Raw genomic sequence first — 25,622 nt, forward strand, 5'->3', positions numbered from 1 at the left:
GTTGCAGCACATAGAGAAAAAGGGAGCGCGAAAATTATTTTCCTCAAAAAATGAGTTGCATATCTTATAATGTATAATGGGGAGCTCCAGTTGTTGTATATCTAAGTATATACAGTTTAGTAGAAAAAGGAACCCTGAGGATAAATATGATGTTTATACAGCAATTAGCTAGTTGGAAGTACCAGAAAGTGTCACTGTATTAAACAACAGCTCTTATCTGCAAATCATGTGGTTGGGAGTACTCTCATATTTTTGCCGATCAGTTTCAAGGATATGCTCCGCACTCGTCCTTTGTATGACAGCATCCGGCATGATCCCACTTATGAACATACGCCCATACAACATGAGGCCTTCTACCGTTCTTCCTACCTGCAGTAACCACGAATCAGAATCCCGTACGCTATTACATCGGGCACCAGGCCCCCTGTTTATAGCACAATGAAATGCAAGGGATGCTTTCTCCACAAGTCCTCTTTTGCAAAGACCGTCAATGAGGATGCTATAACTGACTATATTTGGAGAGACGCTTTTAAGCATCTATTCGCGTAGTTCAAAGGCACTTTTCATGTTTTCAGACTTGAAACAACCATCAATCAGACTACTATATGTGACCACATTAGGTTCAGGATCCTTTTCCAGCATTGTATTGATCATCAACATTGCATCTTCCATTTTACCTTCTTAACAAAATGCATCAATCAATATAGTGAAAGTAATGGTATTGGGTTTGCACTGCCCCTGTATCATCTCTTCAAAAAGTTGAAGAGCCACGTCTAACCTTCTCTGAGAGCAATAACCACAAATCATTGTGTTGTATGTAACAACATCAGGTTCTGGACCACTTTCAGCAAGCTGCTCAAAGACTTCCTGCGCAGCGTCTACACAACTTCTTTGAACAGCATATTAATGTGCAATACGTTACAACATCGGGTAGGAAACCCTTCTTTACTGATTGGAAGAAAAACACCAACGCATCGCTTAATCTCCCTAGTTCAGAAATACCTTTAATAAGCACGGTATACATCACCAGATCCAGATCTGGTCCTATGTTATAAACTCCCAGTTTGATGTACACCTTCACAGCATCCCTCAATCGTTTCAATCTGCAGCAACCATCTTTTAACATGTTGAAAGTATAGACATTGAGCTTAATGCCCCTATACACAGCTTGAAAGAAGAACCTAAGAGCATCACCCATCAGCCCATTTTTTGCAAGGGCCATTTAATAACGCACCGTAAAGAATAATATCAGGTTCATAGCCCGTCTTGATCATACTCTCGTACAGCTGAAATGCATCTTTTAAATTACCTATTCTGCACATTCCGTCAATCAAACTACTATAATTAAGTCAGAACCGATGGCACACAACCACACTCCAAAATCTGACCAGATAATCCACAAGCCTCAGCGAACTTCCCATCCTGACACATGCCGTTTATAAGAATGGTGTAACTAACAGAGTTTGGCGAGATCCCTTGTTTCAGCATTCTTCGGTAGAACTCCACTGGCGAGATCCATAACGGAACTGAAAATGACTACATCCAACTTAATCCAGCTATCCAATGCCACCGAGAAAAGCCGAAGCCCCTCTTCTAATCTCCCTGCCTTAAAATAACCATCAACTAGAATACTATATACAACCAAGTCAGGACTGATACCCTTCTCTATCATAACCGTATAAAGCTTGTTTGCCTCTTCCATTTTCCCGTATTTACAATATGCGTGAATCATCGTGCTAAACGTGACCACATTTGGCTTCGGACCAATCCTTAGTAATAAAGTAAAGAAATCTTCGCCGCCTTCTATCTGATTTTCTTTACAAAGACGTTTTGAACTCTTGTTACGAGCAACATTGTCAAGCAAAAAGCATATGTCAATTTATACATACGATACGAATGAATGTATCAACAGACGAATCCAACATCCCATTTCGACAAAAAATCTCGATCAGAAACCTACAAACGAGACTAAAATCGGAACTGTGGTTCTGAAAACAATCAGAAAATGCATCAAAGAAGTGAAACTGAGTCCCGAACTGGCCTACCGATGTTTTGAAAAGGCGGGAAACCGGAGCGAGCATCCGGTGGCGGAGCAGCAGGTGAAGGAGGGTGCAGAAGGACTGCGGGTGGTGGTGCAAGCCGAGGGAGCCGCAGGCCCAATCGAAGAAGCCGAGGGCGGTAATGGGGTTGGATTGGAGGGAGAGGAGGATGGGGTGGAGGTGGTGGGGTTGTAATTTGGAGTGAAAAAGAGGGTTTAAGAGTTTGGGGTCGTCTTGGAGGAAGGCGTTGGAGATGTGGTGGATCAGGGTTTTGGATGAGAATAAGGGCGAAGTCGAGTAGGGAAGGAGAAAGCGGCACGCGACGTCGAAATTGTCGGCGTTTGGGGACTTGAAGTCGATAAAGTCGATGGGGGTTCAGAGGAGAAGCACTTGCCAGCATGACATACGTTGCTCAGGTCACCGTCACCACCATCACCAAGGACCAGTTGCATGGTTATAGGTGTGTGGCCATTACCTGTTTGATGAAATGCCCAGAAAAATTATATGATTTGTTCATAGAAAGAAATGGCCTTTTGAATTTTTATTCAAGTGATACTTTACTATTTAATATTGAAATTATAATTTGGTGGATTCACTTATGGCAGTTTAATTTTAAAATTTACCCCATAAACTCAAAAAAAAAAAAAAAAAAAGTTTAAACGAAAAAAAGCAAATGATCATTTTGCCGGCGTTGAATGTCTGGCGAACGTGATGAATTACTTTCTATGTTTTGGGTTCAATGGGATGAAATTATCTTTACTGGTGAATTAAGTGTTGGTATTTGTTATCTGATTGAGAACTTGTTCTATAACATGACTGCCCGGAGGAAAGATGTTACAAAATTCTGCTGATGGTTATTCAAAGACTGTAGATTTGCTAAGCCGGTTTGCAATTCATCATATGAATGTTAGCTTCTCCCGCAGAAAGGTAGGTTGCTGTTTAACTCAGAATTACGATTTAGTGATATTTCTTTTCACTTAGAAGTGAGAGTTCTTAGGTTCGAATCTCGTGGATAGCGAATTCGACGCTAAATTAGGCTGCCCATTGCGTGGCTTTGCCGAACTCCCCCTCTTCTTAGTGTAAAAATATTGATGTACACAAAAGAAAGAAAAAAAAGAAAGTTAAGTGCTTTGTTTTTACCAAATAGTTTGAAGCATTATTTCAAAATAATATCTTTATTTAATCATTCTACACATTTTACAACACTTTGCACAATAGTCCAAATCCTTCCCATCAATTAATTTGAATCCTTAAAATTTGATTCAATGGCTAAAAATAGGTGTCCACTTTAAAAGTTATAATAATTTTAGCCGTTGAATCAAATTTCAAGGGTCCGGATTGATTGATGTGGAGGATCATTTTTCCTATAAAACTTCTAATTGTACTTGCAACAAATTTAAAATGGAGTTTATGACGTAGCACGAAGCGATGAAAGGATGACCAGTGTAATCCCTTATAGAACAAAGTCTGGAGTCCACCAGAAGTTGAGAAAATCCCAAAGGATAACTTGATTAATTGATTGAAAGATGAAAGATGCTTACAAATGAGAAGCCTAATGACTTAAATAAATAAATGCAACCTCCTGCAACATCTCAAAAGACTTAGGTAATTAAGACAAAAACTAAAAGAGATAATAATGCCCTTGAAACCCCAAAAGACAAATAATAAAAAGCACCTTTTATTGGTAAGCTGCTACTGTTGATGAGTTTTTGCAAAAGATGACTCAAGCCACTTTTGTAGGAGAATTGACACCACTTCTATGACCACATCACAGTCCCAATTCTGACACCAGAATATTTGTTGTAGCCTTTTATGTCGCCATATCGAATGAATCCATCATTTTTCCAACTTTAATCCTTGTTTTCCAGAATTTGAAACATTTTATTTTATTTTTCTTTCTTTATTGAAAGTGACCCGTATCTTGTCTTACGTCAGATTACCAAACACCAGACCTTTTTTTTTCACAATTAATTTCTCACACGGCACTTTCAAAAGTGATTTTTCTCACAGCACAGTCGAACTAATTTTATAATATTTAATAATATATAAAAAATTTATTTTAATTAATTAAGATGTTGAATGTAAGCAATCGAGTCATACTTGTCTACCAAAAAGAAAAAAAGAAAAAAAAAATGTGGATGTGAAGTCCTTTGTTGACTTGTAAGTCAAGTCTATTGTATTTTGATACAGCATATCTGGTTAAGATCCAATCATTCAAAGGAACGACCACTTTTGGCTTCTGCTTGCAGCAATCCCTCTCTTTTGTTGCAATTTTATAAAGAGATGGATACGAAAATTCTACTCTGCTATACGTTGAGATTTTTGTTATGCTGTACCTTCATTGCTTGTATTTCCATGGCGTCTCACACCATCTCTCCAGGTCAATCTCTCTCCGGGGCACGAACAATCACTTCTCCTAGTGGAGCATTTGAGCTCGGTTTCTTCACACCAGGTAATTCTCGAAACAGTTACGTAGGCATTTGGTACACAAATGAAACCATTAAGACCGTAGTTTGGGTCGCAAACAGAAAACAACCTGTTTCTGAACCGAAACTTTCAGTATTAGCACTTGTCGAAAATGGAAACTTGATCTTAAGTAGCCCCTCCGAAGTTGCAATATGGTCGACTAATTCAAGATCAAAGGTCTCTAATTCGAGTGTAGCAAAGCTTCTTGACAATGGGAACTTTGTCATAACAGATGCATTTGATTCATCTGTTGTTATATGGCAGAGTTTCGATCACCTGTCGGATACTTGGCTGCCGGGTGCTGAGTTTGGATACAATAGTCGGACCCAGAAAATACTAATTCTTACATCCTGGAGAAACGTGGAAAGTCCTGCACCTGGTCCTTTTTCTTTTGAGCTGGATGGATTACCCATTAATTTGCCTGACTATCGTGGTGCCTTTATTAGAGGCACACTTGAAATCAATGGTCAGCTCAGGTTTTATGCCATGTACCAAGGCTATGGGGGATGGACTTTGATTTCAGTTCAACCAGTGAACCAATGTGAGGTCGATGCTTTGTGCGGTCCTTTTGGTTCTTGCTACCAGTTCGGTTCTCCTGCTTGTGCTTGCCCCGAAGGATTTGAACCCAAAGTCATGGAAAATTGGAGACTAGAGGACTTCTCAGATGGCTGTGTGAGGAAAACTCCTTTTCACTGCAGTCCTGGGGAAAATTACTCATTTTTGGCAATAACTGATGCTGCATATGGATATCCTAATAAGTATGAGACAATTTTGAATGTAAGCAATGATCAATGCAGATTAGAATGCTCAAGAAAGTGCTCATGCGCTGCCTTTTTTTATAATTCTTACGATAGTGGTCGGTGTTACATGTGGATAGGGGATGTATATAATGTACAGGGAACACCCGAATCAAGTTATAATCCGGACGGCATAGGATTGAAAATACCGCTTGTGCATCCTGCAAGTGAGACGAAGAGAAAGACTACTTGGATTGTACTTGGAGTACTTGCAGGGTTCTTTTCCATCTTAAGTGCTGCCACTCTCATCGTATTTTTTAGAAGGAGATGGTCAGCGGCAGCATTGGCGACTACCGATGATTCTTTGGTGCTTTACAAGCATAGAGATTTAAGACGAGCAACAAAGAACTTCTCCGAAAAACTCGGGGAAGGAGCCTTTGGTTCTGTATTCAAGGGGATGCTGCCTAACTCAACAGCCATAGCAGTGAAACAGCTGAAATGTATGGACCAGGGAGAGAAACAATTTCGTGCTGAAGTGGGAACTATCGGTGTAATCCAACACAATAATCTTATTCGCATGCAGGGATTCTGCACGAATGCTTCAAAGAGGTTTTTGGTTTATGACTACATGCCAAATGGTTCTCTGCAATCTCTTCTACTTGGAAAGAACCCGACAATGTTAGATTGGAAGGCTAGATATCACATTGCAGTAGGGACTGCCAAAGGATTGGCTTACCTCCATGAAGAGTGCAGAGACTGCATAATACACTGCGATGTTAAGCCGGAGAACATCTTGTTGGATTCAGAATACAGTCCGAAATTGGCAGATTTTGGTCTTGCGAAACTTTTGGGGAGACATCACAGCCGGGTTTTGACAACCATGAGAGGAACTGTGGGCTATCTCGCACCAGAATGGTTTTCGGGTGAAGCTATCACGCCAAAAGCCGATGTGTTTAGCTATGGCATGTTGCTGATTGAGGTCATATCAGGGAGGAGAAACAGAGAAGGGTTAGATGACGGTATAGAAAACTTCCAACCTATCCGCCTTGCGAATGCAGTTAATAAAGGGGAAGATGTTTTTGCCTTGTTGGATTGCAGGTTGGAAGGCAAAGCTGACAGAGATGAACTAAGTAGAGCGTGCAAAGTGGCTTGTTGGTGCATTCAAGAAGATGAGAAGGATAGGCCAACAATGAGGCAGGTGATTCAAATTCTTGAGGGAGTTTCGGACATCGGTGTTCCACCAGTCCCGCAGTTCCTCCAGCGCCTTATCGGAGGTCCGTCAGAAGGCATTAACTACCAGGAGACTACGTCCGGTTCGGGTTCATGGTCATGCTCCGATGTCCAAAGTGCATTTCAAGCCCAAGTCAGCAACTGTGCAACTAAAAGTCATGAGGATGAGATGAAGAACGTGAGGGTTCTTGTATTATGATTGTATGTTTAACCTTGTGTTGAAGGTAGTAAGTTTTTGAATATTTCCAGTTCAACAGATGTTGGTAATGTAATGAGATATTATTAAATAAGGGAAACGATTTTCGCGTTCTCCACCGACCCACCCCTTTTTGTTTCTTTTTCTTCCGAGTCATTTCTTTGTTTTGTGCCCCTAATTTTGCTTGAATTTGTTCAATTTAACCGCTAAAAGATAAGTTAGCAGCACAAAGAGAGCGCAAAAATCATTTTTCTTCGTTGAGAAAGAAATTTCTTGATTAAAGATGGGTTATTGGAGTTACAAATCCTAGACAGACATGAAATCAGAAATCATGTCTTTATCAACTTCGTCAAAAGGTGTTTGGCTTTATCAAGTTTGTCAAAAAGTGCCATGACTTTGGCTGCTCACGTCTTTTCCATCGTAAGTGTTGCCACTGTCATGGTATTGTACAGAAGGAGATGGTCAGGACTGATACTGTTGAGTAAACCAAAGTTTGTCATCTGTCCCTTGGTTTAAGGAGTCCATTTCCTTGATTACTGTACAGTCATCTCAGAATGCTTTCCGTCTACTTAGGAGTCTAACTCACGTAATAGCTTGTATAGGCCTTAATTTCAGGATCTTGATTGATCCATGTATCTGTATAAGTCTCTCTTTGTACCAATTACTTTTTACTGAAAACAAGTTACAAAGCAGGTTTTCACAGATACCCTTCTCTATCATAACCTTATAAAGCTTGTTTGCCTCTTCCAATTTCCCGTCTTTACAATACGTGTTAATCATCGTGCTAAACGTGACCACATTTGGCTTCGGACCAACCCTTAGTAATAGAGTAAAGAAATCTCCGTCGCCTCCTATCTGATTTTCTTTACAAAGACGTTTTAAACTCTTGATAGAAGCAACAATGTCGAGCACAAAGCCTCTGTCAATCAATCATAACAAACTCATACACAGAAAACTGTTGGCCTCTCAATGCATTACAGATTTCTCCATATGTATGGAGAATCACGTGGACACGGTCCGAATCAACCAAACAAGTCAGCATTCTTGACAACGCATAAGGAGACACCGGCACTCCCAATTTATACATACGACCGAATGCATCAACAGACGAATCCAACATTCCATTTCGACAAAAATTCTCAATCAGAAAGCTACAAACAAGACTAAAATCAGAGCTATGGTTCTGAAAACAATCAGAAAATGCATCAAAGAAGCGAAACTGAGTCCCGAACTGGCCTACCGATGTTTTGAAAAGGCGGGAAACCGGAGTTTAGAAGCCCCACAGATGGCGAAACCCGGATGTTTTATGAGATTGTGGTTGCACCCAAGTACACAAAGAAAGGGCTTAAAATCCTCCGCGGAAAATCAACGACTCTAAGGATCCTTGAGGCAAGAAAAAATAAGAAAGGAAAATTTTCACTTAGACATGTTGGTGGTGGGTGGTTAGCCCAGAACTCGGACGATTTGACCCCTCAAGATATTTCTCAGAACACTTAAAACAAATTTAAAATGGAGTTTATGACGCAACACGAAGCAATGAAAGGATTACCAGCGTAATCCCTTATAGAACAAAGTCTGGAGTCCACCAGAAGTTGAGAAAATTCCAAAGGATAACTTGATTAACTGATTGAAAGATGGAAGATGCTTACAAATGAGAAGCCAAATGGCTTAAATAACAAATACAACCCCATGTGGCATCTCAAAAGACTAGGTAATTAAGAAGAAAACTAAAAGAGATAATAATGCCCTTGAAACCCCAAAAGACAAATAATAAAAAGCTCCATTTATTAGTAAGCTGCTGCTGTTGACAAATTTTTGCAAAAGATGACTCAAGCCACTTTTGTAGGAGAATTGAACACCACTTCTATGACCACATCACGGTCCCAATTCTAACACTAGAATATTTGTTGTTGCCTTTTACGTCGCCATATCGAATGAATCCAACATTTTCCCAACTTTAATCCTTATTTTCCAGAATTTGAAACATTTTATTTTATTTTTTCTTTGTTGAAAGTGACCCGTATCTTGTCCTACATTAGATTACCAAACACCAGACATTTTTTTTTCCATAATTAATTTCTCACACAGCGCTTTCAGAAGTGATTTTTCTCACAGCACAATCGAACTAATTTTTTAATATTAAGTAATATATACAAAATTTACTTTAATTAATTAAGATATTGAATGTAAGCAATCAAGTCATACTTTGTTTACCAAAAAGAAAAAAAATTTGTGGATGTGAAATCCTCTGTTGACTTGTAAGTCAAGTCTAATGTATTTTGATACAGCGTTTCTGGTTAAGATCCAATCGTTCAAAGGAAGGGCCAATTTTGGCTTCTGCTTGCAGCAATCTCTCTCTTTTGTTGCAATTTTATACAGAGATGGATACGAAAATTCTACTCTGCTATACGTTGAGATTTTTGGTATGTTGTACCTTCATTGCTTGTATTTCCACGGCGTCTCACACCATCTCTCCAGGCCAATCTCTCTCCGGGGGACAAACAATCACCTCTCCAAGTGGAACATTTGAGCTTGGTTTCTTCACACCAGGTATAACTCAAAACTATTACATAGGCATTTGGTACAAAAATCTACCCGATCGGCCTGTAGTTTGGGTAGCCAACCGAAAACAGCCTGTTTCTGCACCAATTTTTTCGGCATTGGAACTTGTTGAAAATGGAAACTTGACCTTAAGTAGCCCCTCCAAAGTTGCAGTATGGTCAACAAATTCAAGATCAGAGTTCTCTAATTCTAGTGTAGCAAAGCTTCTTGACAATGGGAACTTTGTCATAACAGATGCATTTAATTCATCTGTTGTTATATGGCAGAGTTTCGATCACCCAACAGACACTTGGCTGCTGGGTGCTGAGCTTGGATATGATAATCGTAGGAAGAGAGAACTAGTTCTTACATCCTGGAGAAACCCAAAAAATCCGGATACCATTACCAGTGGCACAGTTGAGATCAATGGTCAGCTCAAGTTTTCTGCCTGGGACCAAGGCTCTAGGGAACGGACTTTGATTTCGGTTGAACCATCAGACCATTGTGCCGGGGATGCTTCGTGCGGTGCTTTTAGTATTTGCAACCCACTGCGTTCTCCTCCTTGTGGTTGCCTCGAAGGATTTGAACCAAAAGTCAGGGAAAGATGGAAACTGGAGAACTTCTCAGATGGCTGTGTGAGGAAAACTCCTTTTTACTGCAGTCCTGGGGAAAATTACTCATTTTTGGAGTTAACTGACGTTGGATATCCGACGAATTTTGAAGTTTTATATGTGAGCATGGATCAATGCAGATTCGAATGCTTAGTAAATTGTTCATGCACTGCCTTCGCTTATAATCGTGGGTGTTACATTTGGAGAAGGGATATATTTAATACACTGGCAATGTCCGATTACATAAGTTATTCTCCAAATGGCAGATTGTATATCCGGATCGTGGATTCTACAAGTGAGACAAAGAGAAGTACCACTTGGATTGTTATTGGAGTAATTGCAGGGTTCTTTTCCATCTTAAGTAGTGCTTTTGTCCTGGTATTTTTCAGAAGGCGATGGTCAGCGGGAGCATTGGTTACTACCGACGATTCCTTGGTGTTGTACAAGCATAGAGATTTAAGAAGAGCAACAAACAACTTCTCCGAAAAACTCGGGGAAGGAGGCTTTGGTTCTGTATTCAAGGGGATGCTGCCTAACTCAACAGCCATAGCAGTGAAAGAGCTGAATAATGTGAACCAGGGAGAGAAACAATTTCGTGCTGAAGTGGGAACTATCGGTGCAATACACCACATTAATCTTATTCGCCTCCGGGGATTCTGCGCTAACAGTTCAAAGAGGTTTTTAGTTTATGACTACATGCCAAATGGTTCTCTGCAATCTCTTCTACTTCGAAAGACCCCGGTTATATTAGATTGGAATGCTAGATATCGCATTGCAGTAGGGACTGCCAGAGGATTGGCTTACCTCCATGAAGAGTGCAGAGACTGCATAATACACTGCGATGTTAAGCCGGAGAACATCTTGTTGGATTCAGAATACAGTCCAAAACTGGCAGATTTTGGTCTTGCGAAACTCTTGGGGAGACACCACAGCCGGGTTTTGACAACCATGAGAGGAACTGTGGGCTATCTCGCACCAGAATGGTTTTCGGGTGAAGCCATCACGTCAAAAGCCGATGTATTTAGCTATGGTATGTTGCTGATTGAGGTCATATCAGGAAGGAGAAACAGAGAAGGGTTAGATGACGGAGTAGAAAACTTCCGTCCTATCCTACTTGCGAATGCAGTTAATAAAGGGGAAGATCTTTTCGCCTTGTTAGATTGCAGGTTGGAAGGTCAAGCTGACGGAGATGAACTAAGTAGAGCATCCAAAGTGGCTTGTTGGTGCATTCAAGGAGATGAGAAGGATAGGCCAACAATGAGGCAGGTGGTTCAAATTCTTGAGGGAGTTTCGGACATCGGTGTTCCGCCAGTCCCGCAATTCCTCCAGCGCCTTATCGGAGGTCCGTCAGAAGGCATTAACTACCAGGAGACCACATCCGGTTCGGGTTCATGGGCATGCTCCGATGTCCAAAGTGCATTTCAAGCCGAAGTCAGCAACTGTGCATTTCAACCCAATCATTAACTACCTGTAGACATGCTTGTTGGATATCAAGGCAAATCATAATATATGTTTATGTATTCTAAATGCGGATTTCAGGTACCAGAGACTTATAATCTATGTATGCATGTTATATATGGTTCATCTTCTGCTGTAGTTGCATGAATTTAATTTGTTCCCGTACATTCTTTTCTTTGGGACTGCTAGCTAGAATTAATGTACTCACGGATGATAGTATCAGAAATTCTTGTGTCTACTCAGAGAGTAACGCTATTCGTGGTCGCACACACAACCAAGTGAACCGAATATATTGGGATTGATGAAATTGGGCTAGTGTTGTTTACAATACAAAGGCGGTCTAACTTAGTTGTGTGAGCGGGTGTATGTATGGCATTGCCCTCTAAGGCGTGTTTGTTTGCCCTCGTTAAGTCTTATTGGAATGGTTTTGGAATGGTTTACGTAAGACTACTAGTCTGTGTTTGGTGTGAACACGGACTAACTTAAATGAGATTATGTCAGACTCGCTCCGACTAAGGCCTAAGATATGGGATTGCTAGTCCCGTCTGAGCTGCGTCGTTTGCTAATCTTGTCTTACCCTCGTCTTCCTCTACGCTCTCTTCAATCTCTTGTGCTTCTGCTTCATCTGTGAAATTAGATCTGGAGATAAGATTTGGGATGGTTCGATGTCGATAGCTTCTTCAAGTCTAGCGGCAGTGTCGCAATCGATCTCGTCCGTCCGTCCGGTCGAAGCAACGGTGGTGGTTTAACACTCGGCTCGTCCTTTTTGTTCCACAAATATTTTGCGCCTTCCTTCATGAACCGATCGGCGAGTGGTGTTGGTTGGGATTCATCGAGTTGTGCCCGATTGTCGAATTAGAAAAGGAAGAGAAAGGGAAAAGAAAAGCAGTGAAGAACCAGATGCGTCTAGAAGAGAAAAGAAGAGGAAGGAAAAAGAAGAGAATAAGAAGTTAGAGAGAGGAGAGATTAAGGAAAGTTAGAGCGAAGAGAGAATAAAAAACTAAAATATATATGAATCTTAAAAGTAATTTTCAACGAAATTGCACCAAACGTTTATTATTCTTATACTATTTAGTTCATGCCAAATCAAAATAGCTTAATTCTTAAAATTAATTCAATTCGTGATAATCTGTTGCAACAAACGTATTTTAAATGGACACAAGAATTTCCCGCATTACCATAGCTAATATACTGTCTACATTAGACTTTCTGAGACTTTTGAGATGCTACATGCCTTGGTCTCCGCTAAAATTCGTGACAAATTTGTTTGTGAAGATATTTGTAGGGCTAAAGATGGTTGTGGTCCTAGTCACATTATAGTCTGATAAGCCCAAACAAAGAAGGAAGTGTGGACAAATACTACAGCCCCAAAAGTGCAAGCCCATCAGCATCAATATTTTGTTCACATCTGTCTTACGTGCATGCATTAACGTCAGAAGAAAAAGATAAAGGTGATCCACTTGATACGAGATTTTCTAAGATATACCAAATGTAAGTAAAATATCATTTTATAATTGACTTTTAAGGCATATATCTAAAGGAGAACTAAGGAAAAAGAACTTGAAAATTTTGAGTTTTAAACAAAAAGGCAAAAAAGTGTTGTAAGTAAATAATACCAGGAGTGACTTTTTAAAGTAAAAATGTCTTTAATGTTAAACGTGAACAGTGCCAAAAGTGTTTCGTTAAGACCCCCTATTTCTAACTATGTCTCCTCTAAAGCCATTCACAACAATTGATCTTGGAAAGACAATTGAGTATTCGCATTGGACTTTAGCTATGAGGAAGAAGGAAATTGGCTTTTTAGTCAAGATAGTTTTTAAGATTTGTATAACTTATCACTTTGGTTTTTGACAATAAAAAATCGATTCATGTGGTCCATGAGTTTGGAATTGGATCCTCTCCAAGGCAAAGCCTCAGGATCCTCCTGAACGAACAACATGGACTGAACAACACAGGGTCCCTTTAAAGTTATAATAATTGTAGCCGTTGGATTTTGATCCAACGGTTCGTGTTGTTTGGTCAGGAGGATCCCGAGGCTTTGCCTCAGAGAGGATCCAAATCCCTTGAGTTTGTTCATGGTAAATTATTTTAGTTGTTCCGTAAAAAATTTGTTAATATTCTCGTTAAATTGTCATGTGACTACGTGTTTAAAAGTAATTTTGTCAAACCAACTCCTTGACTTCATGAAGATATTGATAAATTTTTCATAAAATGATCAAAATGATTTATGGTGGACAAACTCAGAGATCATTCCAGTTGGTTTTTAATGTTAAAGATTAATTAAATAGTTATACTAATTTCCGAAATCATTTTAACTAAAAGTGAAGAGAATATAAACTTTGGACAAAGAATATTCCTTCAAAACATACAACATTGATTTTAGAGATCAACTGAAAAAACAATATATAATAGTGTCCCACGATGTTAAAATTGTGCTTTAAAAGTCAATTTTGAAATTTTAAATTCGCATAAAAAATATATTTTAATTAATTAATAAAAAGAGAAGATAACCCTTTACCACAATGGTGTAAATGTGTTGTGCCTTTATATGACAGCATTGGTTCGAACTCCATCGGTAACTAATCTAACATCTAACTTACTAACGCTGTCCCTCGACTCAAAAAAGACAAGATGAAAGTTTGACTTTATATTATATTAAATAATATAGTGAAGATGATGTATTGAATGAAGCCAAAAGAAAAAAGAAAAAAAATTTGTGAATGTGAAGTCCTTTGTTGACTTGCAACTCAAGTTATATATTTTGATACAACATAACTGGTTAAGATCTCATTCAAAGGAAGAACAAGTTGTGGCTTCTGCTTGTAGCAATCCAAACTCTTTCGTTGCAATTTTATCAAGAGATGGATACGAAAATTCTGCTATGTATCATGTATATTGACATTTTGGTTATGTCTTACCTTCACTGCTTGTATGTCCATGGCGTCTGTCACCATCTCTCCAGGCCAATCTCTCTCCGGCAGCCAAACAATCACCTCTCCAGGTGGAACATATTAGAATTCCTCTGTCCCACATCTGCCAGAAGGCTTGAGAACAAGCCCTTTAAATAGATTTATCCCACTCTAACTAAAACCGAGGCCTTTTGTATTAAAATTCCACACCTGAAGGATTGAGCAGGTGGCCAAGTGGGGACAATATTGGTGTTGTTGGAGACTACCTGAAATTTACGATGGTATCAGAGTCAGAGGATGGGCCCATACATCCACGTGAATGGGTGTGTCCTCTTTGACCCCCGCGCGAATGGATGAGCCTCAACTTGGCTCTATGTAGGCCAAGAGATGCCACGTGAATAGGTGGGTCCCCATTGGCCCCGAGCGAATAGGTGAGCCCCGGCTTGGCTCCACGTGGTTGTTAATTTATAGAACTCCACGTGTGACCCATAAAATGAGGTCTCACATGCTTAGAATTCCTCTGTCCCACATCGGCCAGAAGGCTTGAGAACAAGCTCTTTAAATAGAATTACCCCACTCTAACTAATACCGAGGCCTTTTGTGATAAAACCCCATACCTGACGGATTGAGCAGGTGGTCAAGTGGGGACAGTATCGATGTTGTTGGAGTGGACCCTCCGTCCGTCTACCTGAAACTTAAGAGAACATGAGCCTGGTTTCTTCACACCAGGTAATTCTCGAAACTATTACATAGGCATTTGGTACAAAAATCGATGTTGTTGGAGTGGACCCTCCGTCCGTCTACCTGAAACTTAAGAGAACATGAGCCTGGTTTCTTCACACCAGGTAATTCTCGAAACTATTACATAGGCATTTGGTACAAAAATCTGGCAGTTCGGACTATAGTTTGGGTTGCAAACAGAAAACAACCTGTTTCTAAACCGACACTTTCAGTATTAGAACTTGTCGAAAATGGAAACTTGACCTTACGTAGCCCCTCCAAAGTTGCAATATGGTCGACTAATTCGAGATCAAAGGTCTCTAATTCCAGCGTAGCAAAGCTTCTTGACAATGGGAACCTTGTCATAACAGATGCATTTAATTCATCTGTTGTTATATGGCAGAGTTTTGATCACCTGACGGATACTTGGCTGCCGCGTGCTGAGCTTGGATACAATAATCGTACTAAGAGAAAACTAGTTCTTACATCTTGGAGAAACCTGAAAAATCCTGCACCTGGTCCTTTTTCTTTTGAGCTAGATAAAATACCTTTTAATTTATCTTCCTATCCTGATATCTTTACTAGACGCACACTTGAAATCGATGGTCAGCTCAAGTTTTCTGCCTGGGACCACGGCATTAGGGGATGGACTTTGATTACAGCTGAACCATCAGACCAGTATGCAGTTGATTCTTTGTGCGGTGCCTTTAGTATTTGCAACCAGCGGACTTCTCCTCTTTGTGGTTGCGTTGAAGGATTTGAACCCAAAGTCGGGGAAAATTGGAAACTAGAGGACTATGCAGATGGCTGTGAGAGGAAAACTCCTTTTCACTGCAGTCCTAGGGAAAATTACTCATTTTTGGCGATAATCAATGTTGGATATCCTAGCTTTAAGGATTTTTCATATGTGAGCTATGATCAATGCAGATTAGAATGCTTAGCAAATTGTTCATGCACTGCCTTTGCTTATGATTCATTAGGTAATGGTGTGTGTTACATTTGGATAGGGGATCAATTTAATATACTGAAAACCCCATCTGCATCTGATTACATAAGTTATTCTCCAGACGGAACAGGATTGCTTATCCGGATTGTGGATTCTGCAAGTAAGACGAAGAGAAAGACTACTTGGATTGTAATTGGAGCACTTGCGCACAGGGTTCTTTTCCATCTTTAAGTGCTGCCACTGTCTGTTGTGCGGAAGCTTCAAATATGAAACCAAAGCTAATACGGCAAAATATTACAAGACAAATAATCCAAAAGACACAAGAATTTATACTGGTTCGGCGTAAGCCTACCTCCAGTTTCGAGACGGCGAGGAAATTCCACTAATATCAAAAGGAGATTACAAATAGAGTTTTAACTCTCAAACCCAAATCCCACATACAACCAATAGCTCTCACTCAACCTAAGAAACAAATGGAGAAGAAGAAACACATATCAAAATCCTTCTCTCCCAAAAGCTACACAAGTAGCACCAACATCTTTGATTGAGTGATTACTAACAAAATGGGATTATTACAAATGGTGGGAAGGAGCAGCTCATATTCAAATGGGAGAGCCGAATGCTCTCCCTGGTTTCTCTCATCTGCCGCTCCCCCCACATCCGAAAACAATGAGCTCTTCTCCCTATATACCAAAAAGAAAAGGCTCTCTTTCTTCTCTTTCAAAACCGAATAATGAGCTCCCTTTCTTAAAGCAACTTTTTCTTTTCCTTTTAGCCAAAACTCACGGGTGGTAGACAAAAGGAAAAACAACCCATATTTTCTTCCCCAAAACAAGGAAGGTGTTTCCCACCTTCTTTTGTTTATAATTTTATAGCCAAAGTTGTTTGTCTTGTTGTCCACTTGGTCACAAATCCAACACTGTCATGGTATTATACAGAAGGAGATGGTCAGCAGGCGCAAATGTGACTACCGACGATTTTTTGGTTCTTTAGAAGCATATAGATTTAAGAAGAGCAACAAATAACTTCTCCGAAAAACTCGGGGAAGGAGCCTTTGGTTCTGTGTTCAAGGGGATGCTGCCTAACTCAACAGCCATAGCAGTGAAAGAGCTGAAAAGTAAGAACCAGGAAGAGAAACAATTTCGTGCTGAAGTGGTAACTATCAGTGCAATCCACCACATTAATCTTATTCACTTCTGCGTGAACGCTACAAAGAGAGTTCATGCCAAATGGTTCTCTGCAATCTCTTCTACTTGGAAAGAACCCAATAATGTTGGATTGAAATGCTAGATATAATATGCTTACCTCCATGAAGAGTGCAGAAACAGCATAATACACTGGGATGTCAAGCCCGAGAACATCTTGTTGGATTCAGAATACAGTCCGAATGGTCTTGCAAAACTCATGGGCAGACACCACAGCCAGGTTTTGACAACCATGAGAAGAACTGTAGGATATCTCGCACCAGAATGGTTATCAGGTGAAGCCATCACACGAAAAGCCAATGTGTTTAGCTATGGCATGTTGCTGATTGAAGTCATATCAGGGAGGAGAAACAGAGAACGGGGTGGAAAACTTTCGTCCTATCCAGGTTGCGAATGTAGTTAATAAAGGGGAAGATGTTTTCAACTTGTTGGATTGCAGGTTGGAAGGCCAAGCTGACGGAGATGAACTATGCAAAGTGGCTTGTTGGTGCATTCAAGGAGATGAGAAGGATAGGCCAACAATGAGGCAGGTGGTTCAAATTCTCGAGTGAGTTTCGGAAATCGGTGTTCCTCCAATCCCGCATTTCCTCCAGAACGTTATCAAAAGTCCGGTAGAAAACATCAATTACCGGGAGACTACGTCTGGTTCGTGTTCATGGTCATTCTCTGATGTCCAAAGTGCAAAGTCAGCAATCAATAACAAATTCATGATGATAACATGAAGAATGTGAGGGTTCCATTTTGATGTATGATTTGTGGTACGATTGTATGTATAACCTTGTCTTGAAGGTACTATGGTTATTTGAGTGATCCTTGTACTTGCAGGATCTACTCTGTATTGTTTTTCAACGATCCCAACGTCAAATTTTAGGTCTTCATTCAAAATCATCCTTGCAATAAGTCACTTAAATCCCGAATCATTTAAATCAAATTACATGGTTATCATTTGTATTTTCTTGAAATATAATGTTTGTCTATTTCTTTCACGACAACTAGATGTCCAAACTGTTTCAGATTTGTCTTATTATTTACTTGGTTGATCTTTGAATGAAGAATTCATATTTTTCAACAGTCAAGGAGCCTACAAAATGAATCTCGATCAACCCTAACTCGCACTCATGAATTGTAGTCATTAGAGCCGTAATCATGCATATACAATCAAGGTCAACCTGCACTCAAAATATATGAAATTACAAGTAAAAATTTGTATAGAGAGGAGTGCAAGCCGACATTTTTAAAGTGGCATTAACAACACACAATAAATGGAGAAGAGGTCAAGGGTGCAGCTTTGGCCAGCGATGCCTTCTTCCCATTCGGTAATTACTAGCTCATGGATTAACTTTTGTTTATGTCGTATGCACGCTGAAGCTTAATGAGATCAATGTCGTATGCACGCTGCATGGAAAGATGCAGTGGAAGAAGCATGTGAAAGCCGAGTTCGAGTAATTGCAGAACCCGGTGGGTGCATTAGAGATGGGGATGCTATAACAAGTACGGAGTTTCACTTCTTTTCACAAAAGTTAGGCACTTCAGGCATTGGTAACCATTGTTTCCCTTGGTGCTTCCATCTTAGGACCTTAGGTCTGAATCTGTTGTTTCAATAAGATAGTATATGTTTGATATCGAGGCAAATGATAACATATGTTTATGCAATTTGAATGCAGATTTTAGGTGTATGCTTGTTATATATTGTTGACCTTCAGGTGTAGTTGCATGAATTTAATTTGTTCTCAATATAGTCTTTTCATTGAGATTGCTAGCTAGAATCAAAGTACTCACAGAGAATACTATCGGAGAAATTCTCATGTCTACCCAAATGGTAATACTATTCATGGACCCACACACATCCAAGTGAACCGTCTATATGAGATTGGTGAAATCAGGCTAGTGTGGTCTTGAATACAAAGGCGATCTTGCTTAGTTGTGTGAGTGGGCATATAAATAACATGGTCTCTAAATAGACACAAGATTTTCCTGTAATGCCATGGCTGAACTGTCTGTTTTGGGCTTTCTATGACTTTTGGAATGCTAGATGCCCAAGTCTCGGTCGATATTAGATGACAAATTGGTCTGTGAAGGATGGCTGTAGTTCTTGTCACATTCATATTTTGATTAGCCAAACATGGAAGGAAGGGTAGAAAAATGTTATAGCCCAAAGTAAGACTCAGTCTTAAGGGTTTGCAAGCGCATCAGCTGCAATATTTTGTTTACATTTCTCTTGCGTACATGCTTAAACCTCAGAAGGAAAACATAGAAGTGAATATTTGCGTTGGACTTGAGCTTTGAAATTGATATAACTTTTCATTTTGGTTTCTGACAATGAAAATAAATATAAGTGGTCCTTGCGTTTGTCAATCATAAATCATTGTGGTCATTCCATAAAAGCTGTTAATATTCTCGTTAAATTTTCACGTGACTTTTAAATGTATTTTTCTCAAACCAACTCTTCCACTTAATGAGGATATTGACAGTTTTTTTTCATGAAATGATCAAAATGATTTACGGTGTACAAACTTAAGGATATCGATTTTTAACATCAAAGGCTAAAGTTTAGAATTATACTAATTTCAGAAATTATTTATTTAAAAAGCGAAGAGTATCAACTTTGGACAAGTAACATATCTCCAAAACGTACAGCATTGACTTTAGAGAGAAATTGCAAAAAATTATATTTAACCCTTACTGTCCCACACGATGTTAAAATTGTGCGCCAATATTTAAATTTTATTCTAATTAATTAATTAAGGACAAGACAGAGACCAAAGTTTGACTCCATATGATATGACTCTTTGTTTGCAGCAGACCAACTCTTTGTTCATTACTTGGTGTAGTTCATTACTGTTAGGCTGTTACTTTGTTGACTTGCAAGTCAGGTTACTATGCTTTGATGCAGCAATCTAACTCTTTGTTGGAATATTATCAAGTGATGGATACGAAAATTCTTCTATGCTCCACTGTATCATGTATATTGAGATTTTTGTTATGTCTTACCTTCACTGCTTGTGTGTCCATGGCGTCTGTCACCATCTCTCCAGGCCAATCTCTCTCCGGGGGCCAAACAATCACCTCTCCAGGTGGAACATTTGAGCTCGGTTTCTTCACACCAGGTAATTCTCAAAACTATTACATAGGCATTTGGTACAAAAATCTGGCCAATCGGACTGTAGTTTGGGTTGCAAACAGACAACAACCTGTTTCTGAACCGAAACTTTCAGTATTAGAGCTTGTCGAAAATGGAAACTTGACCTTAACTAGCTCCTCCAGAGTTGCAATATGGTGGACGAATTCAAGATCAGTGGCCTCTAATTCTGCTGTAGCAAGGCTTCTTGACAATGGGAACTTTGTCATAACAGATGCATTTAATTCATCTTTTGTTATATGGCAGAGTTTCGATTACCTGACAAATACTTGGCTGCCGGGTGCTGAGCTTGGATACAATAATCGTACCAAGAGAAAACAAGTTCTTACACCCTGGAGAAACTCGAAAAACCCTGCACCAGGTCCTTTTTCTTTTGAGCTAGATGAAATACCTTTGCCTTATAGTATATCTTCCTATCCTGATACCTTTACTAGAGGCACAATAGAAATCAATGGTCAGCTCAAGTTTTATGCCTGGGACCAAGGCTTCAGGGGATGGACTTTGCTTTCTGTTGAACCTTCGGACCAGTGTGCGGTCCAGGGGTCGTGTGGTGCTTTTAGTATTTGCTACCAGAAGAGCTCTCCTCGTTGTGGTTGCCTCGAAGGATTTGAACCCAAAGTCAGGGACAATTGGAAACTAGAGGACTACTCAGATGGTTGTGTGAGGAAAACTCCTTTTCACTGCAGTCAAGGAGAAAGTTACTCATTTTTGACGTTAATTGATGTTGAAAAACGATACAATAAAAACTTTAAGGAAATTTTCTATGTGAGCATTGATCAATGCAGATTAGAATGCTTAATAAACTGCTCATGCACTGGCTTTACTTATAATTCTTTCGATAGTGGTCGGTGTTACATGTGGATTGGGGATCTATATGATATAGTGGCAACATCCGAATCTCATTCCATAAGTTATCCTCCATTCGTCACAGGATTGAATATTCAAATTGTGGATTCTACAAGTGAGACAAAGAGAAAGACTACTTGGATTGTGATTGGAGTAACTGCAGGGTTCTTTTCCATCTTAAGTGCTGCCACTGTCGTGGTATTTTTCAGGAGGAGATGGTCAGCAGCAGCTTTTGTGACTACCGACGATTTTTTGGTGCTTTACAAGCATAGAGATTTAAGACGAGCAACAAACAACTTCTCTGAAAAACTCGGGGAAGGAGCCTTTGGTTCTGTATTCAAGGGGATGTTGCCTAACTCAACAGCCATAGCAGTGAAAGAGCTTAAAAGTATGAACCAGGGAGAGAAACAATTTCGTGCTGAAGTGGGAACTATCGGTGGAATCCACCACATTAATCTTATTCGCCTCCGGGGATTCTGCACGAACGCTTCAAAGAGGTTTTTAGTATATGATTACATGCCAAATGGTTCTCTGCAATCTCTTCTACTTGGAAACAACCCAATATTGTTGGATTGGAAGGCTAGATATCACATTGCAGTAGGGACTGCCAGAGGATTGGCTTACCTGCATGAAGAGTGCAGAGACTGCATAATACACTGCGATGTTAAGCCGGAGAACATCTTGTTGGATTCAGAATATAGTCCCAAATTGGCGGATTTTGGTCTTGCAAAAATCTTGGGGAGACACCACAGCCGGGTTTTAACAACCATGCGAGGAACTGTGGGCTATCTTGCACCAGAATGGTTTTCAGGCGCAGCCATCACGCCAAAAGCCGATGTCTTTAGCTATGGCATGTTGCTGATTGAGGTCATATCAGGGAAAAGAAACATGGAAGGGTTAGATAACGGGGTTGAAAACTTCCGTCCTATGTGGGTCGCGAACGCAATTAATAAAGGGGAAGATCTTTTTGCCATGTTAGATTGCAGGTTGGAAGGCCAAGCTGATGGAGATGAACTAAGTAGAGTGTGCAAAGTGGCTTGTTGGTGCATTCAAGAAGATGAGAAGGATAGGCCAACAATGCGGCAGGTGGTTCAAATTCTTGAGGGAGTTTCGGACATCGGTGCTCCGCCAGTCCCGCAGTTCCTCCAGCGCCTTGTCAAAATTCCGGCAGAAGGCATTAACATCCAGGAGACTACGTCCGGTTCGAGTTCATGGTTATGCTCCGATGTCCAAAGTGCATTTCAAGCCCAAGTCAGCAACTGTGCAACGAAAAGTCATGAGGATGAGATGAAGAACGTGAGGGTTCTAGTATTATGATTGTCTGTATAACCTTGTCTTGAAGGTAGTAAGTCTTTGAATGTTTGCCGTTCAATAAATATTGGTTATGTAATGAGATAGTAAAAAAGAAAAATGATTTTCGCATTCTCCACCAATTCACCTTTTTTTTTTTTTTTTTCGGAGTAATTTCTTTGTTTTTGCCTCTTAATTTTCCTTGAATTTATTCAATTTAAACGCTAAAAAAAGAGGAGTTGCATCACAAAGAGAAAAAAAGGATCGCGAAAATCTTTTTGTCTAAGACTTTTTAGCCAAAATGGTCCATGTGATTTGCGTAATTCTTTATTTTGGTCCCTGAGATTTGAAATCAATAAAAGTAGTCCCTGAGTTTGTCCACAATCAATCATTTTGGTCATTCCATTAAATAAGGTTAAAATGATAAAAATATGCTCAATTTTTGTTAAATCATTTGGCCTGTGACAACCCGTCCTGGATTTTTACGGAACGAAAGGGTATTTAATAAATTCATTTGGGTTGTGGGATATTCGTTTAGAATATTGTTTTTGGTGTTAAATGGTGTGCCCAAGGGGCCCACCCCTGTTTGTGGTTTCCCTGGCTCTCATTCTTACACTACCATGTGGCAGTCTCTCCTTCTTCCTCTCTCTTTCACAGCTCTCACTCTCTCCCCCGAAGCTCTCTCGGTGCTCTCCCCTCCCCAACGATACACACCCACAACCACCTTTTTTTCCCCTTTAAGAAATCTAACTCCAACTATCATTTTCTGCATCCTAGTGACTTATGGATCACGATGACACCTCTCTTCGACGACGAAGTATTTATGAGTGAATCCTTTTTAAAATGCATACATGAAAAACATGATTTAATGGTTACGTTTTACGAAACATTTTATGAGTAAATTAGGTTTACACTTTATGATTATAATGCTTTACTGAGAATATTTTAGAATACCATATTTTATCGAAATTATGTTCTTTATAGTATATATGATGGATGACTATATACCATTTATGAACATGTTTTTACACTCTTTATAGTATATATGATGGATGACTATATACTATGAAATGGTTTTGAGATATATGTTGGAAATACTATGTTCAATGGTTTTTGTGCGTATCTAGTGGTCACTGTTCTCCTTACGGGCGAGAGAGATATATGTAGATGGCTTCGGGCCGAGAGATATACGCACTGGCTTCAGGCCGAGAAATATAGTGCCTACGGGCGATTTGATACCACTTTTTAGCACACTTTATATGTTATATGCTTTGAAAGATTTTATGGCATGTTAGGGTTTTCGAAAAACCTATTACTTATTATGCTATTGAGTTTTCATAAAACTTTTGGGGTTAGTATGTTGAATAACTGTTTCAGTATTATATATATATATATATATATATATATATATATATATATATATATATGGGTAAATTACACAAAACTACCTCAACTATGGGTTGAATGACACTATCATACCTCATCTTTTAAAAATGACAATGTCATACCTCATCTTACGAATTTGTTCCAATGTTAGACCTTCGTCAGTTTTTCTGTTAATTTCTCTGTTAAATGCTGACGTGACTAGAAACATGGCCCACTCACTAATCCAATTGGATTAACAAATAATAAAAATATATTTTTAATAATTAAATATTAAAAAAATTAAAAAACTAAATAAATAAAAAATGGCCTAAGGATATGGGTCTTCCCTTTCCTCCACCCGCACCAAGCCTTTTTCTTCTTCTATTCGACAGCCACCAAACTCTTCCCCTCCCGTCCCCTCAACCTTCTTCCACCACCTATACAAACCCTTCCCCACCTGCCCCCCACCCCTTCCCCCCCCACCTCACATTTCTCCAACTGGATTGCAGGTTGCCCAGAAAGAGACGAGAGCGAAATGGTGGTGGAGGGATCCTCAATTTCCCATCATTTACATCTCACTTCTTTTATGCAGTTAAAGTCTATCTCTTTTTTCGCCTGCAAATGCGATGGCATCTGATCGGAGCTCCGGCAACCCATCATCGACTACGGCAAAATGCAGCGCATCGTCCTCTTCCTAGACCTCAACCCATTTCTCCACCTCCAAAACTTAGCTCCATTCTCACCGTCTTTCTTTTGGCCATCAAAACCCTTATCTCCTTCCCACCTCTCTCGTCCGCTCTCTTCGCCTTCAAACCTTTCTTCTCATTCTTCTCTTCGCTGCTCTCCTCCTCCATGATTCCCACTTCCCTCTTATTCTCTTTCCACCTCCCAGGCCCATCTTTCAACTCATTTTCCCAAACCTTCAATTCCCTTCTCGCATTTCGCCGTGACTCGTTGTCGCCATCCCGGGCTTCTAACCTTGCCGCCTCTTTGGGCCAACTCGTGCACGATTACTCCTGGGACCCCGTGGTCTACGATCTGGTAATGGATATGTTTTCGAATTATGATTCGAGCTGCCAGGTCCAATTTGGTTGTTCTATTTTCGCCCCCTTTGTGTACCTGCTGACTGTTTCCTCTCTCTTTGGCAACCTGCAATATGCATCCCCGAAATCCCAAAACCCAAAATCCCAAAACCCAAAATCCCATTACAAATAGGAGAGAAAGGGTGGCGAGTTAGTGGTTTGGTGGAGCAAAAAGAGTGTGAGAGAGAAAGACTAACAAGAGGGAGAGAGAAAGAGAGAGGATCCAGGTGTTGGTTTGGTAGAGCTCGTTGAAGAAGATGGCGAGTTGGTGGATGCTGGCCTCGGTGTCGGTGGTTGCATAGAGGAGAGAGTTAGAGTGAGAGAGATGCGGGAGAAGATAAAGAGAAGAGAAAGTGTCCAAGAGAGTGGGGGGGGGATGAGTGAGATATGGCACGAGAGGAGAGAGAGAGTGTGGTGGAGGAAGGTTGGGGGGATGGGTGGGGAAGAGTTTGGTGGCTGTTGAAGAGAAGAAGAAAAAGGGTTGGTGCGGGTGGAGGAAAGGGAAGACCCGCATCCCTATACCATTTTTATTTGTTTAGTTTTTTAATTTTTTTAATATTTAATGATTAAAAATATATTTTATTATTTTTTAATCTAGTTGGATTAGTGAGTGGGCCCTGTTTCTAGCCACGTTAGCATTTAGCAGAGAAATTAACAGAAAAACTGACGGAGGTCTAACATTGAAACAAATTCGTAAGATGAGGTATGACATTGTCATTTTTAAAAGATGAGGTATGATAGTGTCGTTCGACCCATAGTTGAGGTAATTTTGTGTAATTTACCCTATATATATATATATATATATATATATATATATCAACTTGGTCCACTCATGTTTGTTT

At 39.9% G+C, this 25,622-nt stretch overlaps 1 protein-coding gene and 5 pseudogenes across 3 annotated transcripts; 5 read left to right on the forward strand and 1 right to left on the reverse strand.

Annotated features, from left to right (window-relative positions):
* Positions 1-34: 34 nt before the first annotated feature.
* LOC148691444 (uncharacterized) lies at positions 35-8,525 on the reverse strand (annotated as a pseudogene).
* LOC137713825 (G-type lectin S-receptor-like serine/threonine-protein kinase At2g19130 pseudogene) lies at positions 4,181-6,786 on the forward strand (annotated as a pseudogene). Its single transcript, XR_015955744.1, has one exon. The product of XR_015955744.1 is annotated as a G-type lectin S-receptor-like serine/threonine-protein kinase At2g19130 pseudogene (transcript).
* A 387-nt stretch (positions 8,526-8,912) lies between the features above and the next one.
* On the forward strand, positions 8,913-12,160 carry LOC137744556 (G-type lectin S-receptor-like serine/threonine-protein kinase At2g19130 pseudogene; annotated as a pseudogene). The gene is made up of 2 exons (XR_015955745.1): positions 8,913-11,413; positions 11,818-12,160. The product of XR_015955745.1 is annotated as a G-type lectin S-receptor-like serine/threonine-protein kinase At2g19130 pseudogene (transcript).
* A 1,666-nt stretch (positions 12,161-13,826) lies between these two features.
* On the forward strand, positions 13,827-16,084 carry LOC148691445 (G-type lectin S-receptor-like serine/threonine-protein kinase At2g19130). Its single transcript, XM_088684029.1, has 3 exons — positions 13,827-13,853; positions 14,138-14,288; positions 15,009-16,084. Exons 1-3 carry the CDS (start codon positions 13,827-13,829, stop codon positions 16,082-16,084), a joined length of 1,254 nt encoding a protein of 417 aa, XP_088540155.1.
* Positions 16,085-16,416: 332 nt separating this feature from the next.
* On the forward strand, positions 16,417-17,810 carry LOC148691446 (G-type lectin S-receptor-like serine/threonine-protein kinase At2g19130 pseudogene; annotated as a pseudogene).
* Positions 17,811-18,446: 636 nt separating this feature from the next.
* Positions 18,447-22,360, forward strand: LOC148691447 (G-type lectin S-receptor-like serine/threonine-protein kinase At2g19130 pseudogene; annotated as a pseudogene).
* The last annotated feature ends 3,262 nt before the right edge of the window (positions 22,361-25,622 follow it).

Source organism: Pyrus communis, chromosome 14 (genome assembly GCF_041283825.1).
Source record: "Pyrus communis isolate YQ-2024b chromosome 14, ASM4128382v1, whole genome shotgun sequence".
Taxonomy (NCBI): domain Eukaryota; kingdom Viridiplantae; phylum Streptophyta; class Magnoliopsida; order Rosales; family Rosaceae; genus Pyrus; species Pyrus communis.